General features: G+C 42.7%; 1 protein-coding gene across 1 annotated transcript; it reads right to left on the reverse strand.

Moving 5' to 3' along the window:
• Positions 1-4808: 4808 nt before the first annotated feature.
• LOC118745459 lies at positions 4809-6548 on the reverse strand. Its single transcript, XM_036478909.1, has one exon. The coding sequence runs from the start codon at positions 6546-6548 to the stop codon at positions 4809-4811; it is 1740 nt and encodes a 579-aa protein (XP_036334802.1).
• Between the last annotated feature and the right edge of the window lie 1955 nt (positions 6549-8503).

Raw genomic sequence — 8503 nt, forward strand, 5'->3', positions numbered from 1 at the left:
AAAAATATTTTGTCAATACCGTACTTACGGCGAAAAGTGGTAGATTTTGGAAAAGGGGTCGTGGTACCGCCCATATAAACTGAAAGTCTCATATCGCTTATCTCTGGAACCACTTATTATAAGGTAATGGCATTTTATACACCTACATTTATACACATATAAAATCGCAAGAATCATTCAATTGGGAACCATTTTCTCCAAGATTTTAAAATCGCATCGAATAATTGTGCAAAATTTTTTTGAAGGAACAGTGTGTCTGTCTTCCAATAGGTGGCGCAGGGATTGAGAGCTATCATAAAAAATTATATTTATGATCAGATTTGTTTCACTTTTAGAACACGTATTAGTAACATAAAATTTGGTATAATTTGGTAGCCCAGTCGTGTGATGAAGCCAAAAAGCAAGGCGAGTTTCCTGAGATTTGGCGTAAGAGGAAGAAATACATTCCGAAGGTGGAGGAACTTCTGGGGATCAATTGGATTGAATTTCTTGTCCACAACAAATTTAAAAGAAATATTTTGAAGATGAAAAATAAATATTAATTTGGAAAAACTTTAACACTTTTTAGCCCTTGGCAGTATATTCAAATATCTTTGAACATGGATACATATCTGCCTGAGTAATAACATTAAATATAGTAAGAACTTTAAAAAAAAATATGTATACAGTACATAAATACTCACTTTTTTGCCCTCGCAATATGTTCAAATATCTTTGAACATGTGTGCATACATACATACATCTGCCAGGGTAATAAAACTGAACATAAAAAATACGTACAATAATATTTATTGACACACAGAAAATACAGTCCACTTTAGAATAGAAGATAAGTAAAATACATAAACATGAGAAATTAACAAAAACCCATAAATTGTAAGACATTTCACTGTCAATATTTTGTACAAAACTGAAATAAGAGATCAATGCGTTTATCATTGTAGACAAATATACATACATACCTATGCATGCATTAGAAAATGCATTAAATAATATTCTTTGCATGTATTAAGCCGATGCACATGCAAGCAATAGAAATATCTTTAGAAGACCAAGGAATTGGTTGGCGATCTTCTGTAAATATACTTACATACATACATATGTATATAATTAGTTAAGGAAAATAGAATTAGAATTTGTATATGAATGGAAAATATTTAATAAACAGATTCAGATTCGATCAGAGTCTCAACTAACCACTTCTTCACCGCTTCTCATTTTCTTTTATTTTTATTTTGTATGCGTTACTTCCCCCCACCAGCGGTAAGGGGTAAAACTTTTAATATTGAAAGTACTAACCTCTTATTTTATTAAACTCTACTTCCCCCACCAGTGGTAAGGGGTAGAGAGATTTAAATTAAAAGTATTTGTAGTTCACGCATTGCTGGGAATTACTTGTTACCCCCCATCCGAGGTAAGGAACAAGTGACCCAGCTCTGCTACGAACGGAGCCTTTCTGCATGCTTTCCTATTAGACAGTGCCCGGTTAGGGCCCCCAGGACGTTAGATATATCCTCTCTTCTAAGATAGTATACACTTCGTGACCGCTTCCGGCCCCATTTAAGCCAAGTCCGCCAGGAAATTCGACAAGTCGCACTTTAGCTCCATCTTTCTTCAGCTTAATTGTAAACAAATTCACTAGGTAGCTGCTTGCAAGTGGCAAAAGGCATACCAATATGTTCTTTACCAGGAAGAATCTGCCTGGTCGTGCCTTGCCTTGCAAGTTCATCTGCCATCCAGTTTCCCTCTATGTCCCTGTGACCAGGAACCCAAGTGAGGTGAAGTCTGTTCTGCTGGGCTATCCCTTGTGGATAAGTGCGGCAGTCCAGCGCAATCTTTAAGTGAAACGTGAAAGAGCTCAGAGCTTTGATTGCAGCCTCACTATCACTAAAAATGAAGATGTCCCTTCCCATCATTTCGGTTCCAAATATCTCAGCAGCTTCGGTGATAGCTGAAACTTCAGCTCGGAATACGCTGCAGTAGTCCGGTAACTTAAAATAGATTTTTAGAGGAGTGTTTTGTGAGAAAACGCCGCCTCCTACCTACCGCCGAGTTTTGAACCATATGTATAGATGTCGGATGGAGTGTTGAAATCTTCTTTCCACTCCTCCCTGCTTGGGATTCTTGTGGTGAAGTTGCTTTCCGGAACCGATATCGAAGCTTAGCGGTCTGTGCTGTTCGGAATGAAGCAAAATTCATTTAATATACAAGAGTGTCCCTGGTGAGAACGACGAGGGTAGATACTCAATTTTACAGCAAATGAATTGATATTTATTTAAATTAGGAATGACAGAGTATGATTATGAAAATATAAATTGAAAGTATAAAAGTATTTCTCGATGTTCTTGCTACCGCGACACGTTTGTTTCTGCCCGAGTCTGTCTACCCACTCGTTGGATTCTGACAGCGGTGTCTGGTTGCCATCGCTTACAGTCGGCTTTCCTGACCTTTCGGAGCGCCCTCGCCCGAAGTGCCGCCCGAAGTGTCGCCCGTAGGGTCATCGTCGTCGAAATCATCAGGTGGTAATGTACACCAAAGTTTTAGCTGACCTGATGCGAATACTGATGTGTAATGGCGTTGCGTTCGCTGGGCATGTGGTAAATCTTCGATCACATACCGGTCGTTTGGAAGGACCTCGCGGATTACGAATGGTCCTTTGTAACGGGGTTCTAATTTCCGGGAGGTACCTGTACTTGTCGGCTCGTTCGTTGTTAGTACTAGGTCACCTTGTTTGTAGATCTTTGGACTAGCATGCCGAGCATCGTATCGTCGTTTAGCTTGCGCTCTCACATCATCGATTCGGGTAGCGGCTGTAGCCCTTAGTTGTTGTAAGTCGGTGTCGGTTAATGTATCAGCTTGATCATCCTGAAGCGTTTGGATGAGCTGGTTTTGCAATATGTCGCGTGGTGTTTATCCATACAGAAGCTGGCATGGAGTATATCCAGTTGTCTTGTTGGTCATCGTATTGATGCTCCATTGCACCTGGCGTAACTTGTCGTCCCATCGTCTTTCGTTATCGGTAGATAGTAACAACATAGACAAGATGATGCGGTTTGTGCGCTCGGCATGGCCATTTGCACGTGGTGTTCGGACTGCAATAAGAACATGTTTCACGTTGTTGTCTTTACAAAATGTCTGGAAAACTTTCGAAGTAAAAGCAGTTCCTCGGTCGGAGATAATACGACCAGGCATTCCCACGTAGCTTGTTACTTCTTGTAACGTCTGTATAACATATTTGGTGGCAGTGCTTTTCACTGCGCGGATGATGGTAAATTTCGTGAATGAGTCGACGATCACGAGTATGTGTTCGTGTCCTTTGGAGTTTCTCGGAAATGGTCCCAGATGATCCATATGAATAGTTGCGAATGGAATCGGCTTAGTGTGGTCGTAGTGGTACTGACCTTCTCGTCGACCACCAGGCGATTTATTTAAAACACATCCGATGCACGATTGAATATAGCTCTTGACGTAGTTCCTCATGCGCGGAAACCAAAACAAATTAAGGATTCGGTCAATAGTTTTATCGACGCTCATGTGACCTGCCCTATCGTGACACTCTTGGAGTACATGGTGTCTAAGCTGTTTTGGAACAACCCATAGTAGTTTATGGTTGCATTTACGGTATAGGCGTCCTAGTTAGATGACGTAATCAGTGTAGTCTGATTTCTTTCCGGTTCGCATCTCGTTGACAATCCGTTTGACGTTGGTATCCTGTAATTGGATGCTGAACAACCAGTCGGCTTAATCGATAATCGTCATGGAGATTTTAAGATCGGCGGTGTCGAGTTCGTGTGCATCTTCGTAGGGGGCGCGGCTTAACGCGTCCACATGTGCCATTCGGGAACCTGCTCGGTGTATAATCTCGATGTCGAACTCTTGAATCCTCAACCACCATCGGGCGATACGTGGTATCAGCTCTCGTTTTTCCATCGTTGTTTCTAAAGCGCTGCAACCGGTAATCACTTTAATCGTCTTAGCGTAGACGTAGTATTTGAATCTCGCCAACCATTCTACTACAGCCAGAGCTTCAAGCTCATAGCTGTGAAACCGTTTTTCGTTGTCCGTAGTAGAGCGACTGAAATATGCTGACCGTTCTCCAATTGCATTAGCACACTAGCGAGGCCTACAGAGCTGGCGTCCGTGTGCAGCTCGTGTTCGGCTTCTATGCGGTAGCTTACCATTGTCAGCTTCGACGTTAGCGAACGTTTGAGATCGTTGAATGCTGATTCTTGTGGTTGCACCCACTTGAACTTGACGTTTTTGCGTAACAGATTGCGTAGCGGCTCGGAAATTATTGAATATCCGGCGACGAACTTCCGGAAATACCCACTGAGGCCTGAAAACTTGCGTACCTCGGTGACACTTCTAGGTTGCGGAAAACGAGCAATAGCGTTAGTTTTTATTTCGCCGGGGCTGATGCCGGCAGGATGTAGTTGATGTCCCAAAAATATTATCGTCTGCTTGTATAGCTCACACTTGTTGATATTCAATGTGAGTCCACATGTCCGTAGTACTTGAAGTATGCGCGAGAGTTTTGCATACATCTCATCGAAAGAGTTGCTGCCGATTAAAATATCGTCCATGTAGTGGAGCATGTCGCCTTTCTCTACTCGTTTTTGGAGTTCTGCCATAAGTCGATTGAAAATTGCTGGCGCGTTCTTCAGTCCAAACGGCATGCGTTTGAACTCGTAGAGCCCATCGGTGGTGATGAAAGCGGTGAACTTTCGGCTTTCAGGTGCCATTGCTATCTGGTAATAGCCACTGTTTAAATCCAGGGAAGAGAAGAATTTAAATCGTTTTGCTTCGTGTTATCGTTCCTCGATGTTTGGAACAGGAAAATTTTCCTTCTTCATTAGCTTGTTGAGGCGCCGGTAATCGATGCATAGTCGATCACCTCCGCTTTGTTTTTTAATTACTACGACGGGACTTGCATATTCTGACGTAGATTTGGTGACGATGTCATGTTGCAACAGCTCGTCGATCATGCTGTTAACAATACTACGTTTCGGCTCTGGAATGCGATACGGTACTTGAGCTACTGTTTGGCTACTCTCAAGTTCGATGCTAGCTTCGACCACGTCCGTTTTACCAATACCGTCTAGTCCAGTAGAGAAAACCTCGGCAAAGTTCTCTAAAAGACCCTGCGTCTTTACCCGTTCAGCTTCGTTGCTGAAATTAGATAAAAGTTTAGAAAATTTGCAATTAGATATTACCGGCTGTTGTATTAATTGTTTGTTTTCGAATATGGTGCGACCACTGTCGATTTTCATCGTTACGTTGGCATTAACGATTACATCTTGGCCTAACAAAACGTCTTGTTGCACTAGATTATCGTCGGCAATGTAAACTTGTGCCGTGATGACAGCTTCGTCGATGATGATATCTACGATGATAGCTTCGTTGAGTATGCGTACGCCTCCACAAATGCCTTTTATTTTCACACAGCACTTGCGCCTTTCAGCCTTGATTCGTTCGGCTACAGATTCGCGAATGATACTGCATTGGCTTCCAGTATCGACGAAAGCAGTATACGGTTTTGACTGTATATAAATCGTTTTGTTGAAGCACTCGTCACAATTTGTAACGCCAAGTCGTCGTAAATTTGCGGCTTTGTCACAATTTCCATCGTTTGGGTGAACCTTGTTGCATGTTGTACATCGTTGACGTTTCTGCGGTAATGGACACTTATTGGAGAAGTGACCGGCTTCGCTGCAGTTATAGCACTTAAGTTGGGCTCTCGTAGATTCACGCTGCTTAGCTGCTTCGCCCACTTTGGCCTTTTGTTCGTCTCGTTTCACAAATTGTTCATTTTTAGTTTCGTATAATCCTCCACGGTTTACAAAGTAATCTTCGATTGCGTCTCTCATTTGCTTCACCGTATTAAACTTCATTGCTGCAATACTCTGCTGAAGCTCACGATGCTTCAGTCCTACCCTTATGTAACGTATAATAGCGGATTCACTAAGATTGTATCGAACTCCTATTGATGAGACTCGAAAACAATACTCGTTGATACGTTCTTTTGGGCGTCTCGTTGCGTTAGACATCAGAAAATGTATTTCTGCTTCATCGTGCGTTGTACCAAATTCACTTTTTAAAGCGTTTGCAAAATCTGCCCACGTTGTATGTAGAACAGGTGATGCGTCCAACCACATTCTTGCAACCCCGTTGAGTCGCGTATAAATAGCTAACAAAAGAAATTTTTCATCCCATCGATAAGCTTCGATCACTTTATTGACGTGATCAATAAATTGTTCCACCGTAATGCTTTTGTCGCTTATCGGATCAAATTCCGGCAGGGTATTTGCTATTTCTTTTACCGATGCATGACGTGTGTTTATGTTCGTTGAGCTGTATTCGTTCGAGTAAATTCGCGTGGCAGTAATTTCGTTGCTTGCTACAGCACCGCTGTTGCTTACACTTGCGCCGTCGTTATTTGCTACTGCGCTGCTGCCGCTTGCTGGCAGCGATACATTTTGCGCAACGTTTTCCACTTGCGTTGTGCTGGAATTCATGCCGGTGCGTTGTACTTGTAGAAACTGCGTCATCATTTCTCGCAATTGCCTCATCTCCTCCTGAAGCTGTGATACTGTCGTCGTATCAGCTCCTTCCTCTGTTGTTTTGGACTCGTGCCAGTCAACTCTTCGGCATTCTCGTATTCACACAAACGTTGAATAAACTGGTCCCGTGTGCCTGTCGTTTGCAATTGCCTTTCTCGAAGAAAGAATTTCAGTTGATCGACCTTAAATTCGCAAATTTTTGTCATCTTGTTGTATACACGTAGTATTCAATATATGTATCAACACAAAACTTCTCGCTTCACTCGTACGTGTGTCCGTGCACTTCGTTTTACAAACTTGATGCTGCAGGTCTCGTTTTCCATACACCAATTTGCCTTCACTTGTTGCTGGTTTCGTTTTTCGAACCGTCGATTCACGTTGGTTGTCGTTGTTGCATTGAGCGCTTCTTGCTCGTTGCCTTCGTCGTGTCGCCGCAGACCGTGCGCTAGCGAACACTTTGTTAGCGAATTACGGGTGAGTTTTGCATGTAAATATGTATGCACATATATACGCACGCGCGTTTACAAACGTTTTACCGAATTAAAATGCGATTTGTAGGCAGAGTGGATTGCGATCTCACTTCTGAACTGAGAACGATGAGGATGGATACTCAATTTTACAGCAAATGAATTGATATTTATTTAAATTAGGAATGACAGAGTATGATTATGAAAATATAAATTGAAAGTATAAAAGTATTTCTCGATGTTCTTGCTACCGCGGCACGTTTGTTTCTGCCCGAGTCTGTCTACCCACTCGTTGGATTCTGACAGCGGTGTCTGGGTTGCCATCGCTTACACTGGGCTACAGGTTGCCTCTCTTAAGTGAAGAGCAGCGAGCGCTGCTATCTGCTTTCCTAACAAATCCAGTGGGAGAAGATCCAAAATAGTGTTCAGAGCATCGTTTGGCGTAGTTCTGAGCGCTCCGCTTAGGCAGATCATACTGAACCTTTGCACTTTGATGAGAAGCCTGAGGTTGACCTCTTTATCTAACGCAGGCCACCACATGATCACTCCATACTGTAGGATTGGTCTGACGACTGATATAAATATCCAAATCCGGGGACTGAGGCCCCATCTCTATAGCCCGTTTACAACTACAGGGGGCTACGGAAGCCTTCTCATATTGATGAACTATATTTTCCTTCCAGCTCAGCTTCTTATCTAAAATAACGCCAAGAAATTTGGCTTTTGTAGCGAGACTTAACCGAAAGCCGTTTAGCTCCGGTGGAGCGACGGAAGGCATTTTATACCTTCTCGTGAAAAGGACGAGCTCTACTTTGCTTGAGCTGACGCTTAGGCCAAAGCGGCTAGACCACTTAGATATATGCAAGCTGGAGAGGTTCCGGGGTTCTCCTGCAGAACATCAAAAATGACGTTCGCCACAGCTGCCTTCACCCACCTCCACTGGTCCTTCGGTATGGACCCGTGCTCGTTGCCTCGGTCCAAAACCCCTATGAAGATTCGGTCCTTCGCATCCTCGCCAAAGCTAGGTTTGCCCATCCAGGAGTGTAGCCGGACTCTTTTGGGTGCAGGAAGTTTTTCCTCCACCGACCTTTCTTCGCTTTGACGGAGGTACCTGATTTTCCACCGAAACGGGTCTTAATAAAAATGCTTGGAGCTACTGCTTGTTTCTTTCGAAGCTTATACATATATTAGTTACAGAAATAAAAAGTAAGCAAGTAAGTAAGTAAAGGCCATCTAAGGCTAAGTTTTGTCGTCAAAGTAAGGATTTTATAGTCCAACAGTTGCCTAATTTGAAAATTATTACACATTATTTCAGGCTTTCAACATACATATATATACTCCTATATAGTTAGCTGCCCTTTCGCTAGTTTTTCAAATGCATGCATAAAGCGAGTTTGGTATCATATTATCCGTAACGCGCATGGTGAATTTGTCACGCAACTAAAGGGACCTAAAGTTCTAGGTCGCCTCCGAACG

Source organism: Rhagoletis pomonella, unplaced genomic scaffold (genome assembly GCF_013731165.1).
Source record: "Rhagoletis pomonella isolate Grant_MI unplaced genomic scaffold, Rhpom_1.0 Rhpom_scaffold_00009, whole genome shotgun sequence".
NCBI classification, from domain to species: domain Eukaryota; kingdom Metazoa; phylum Arthropoda; class Insecta; order Diptera; family Tephritidae; genus Rhagoletis; species Rhagoletis pomonella.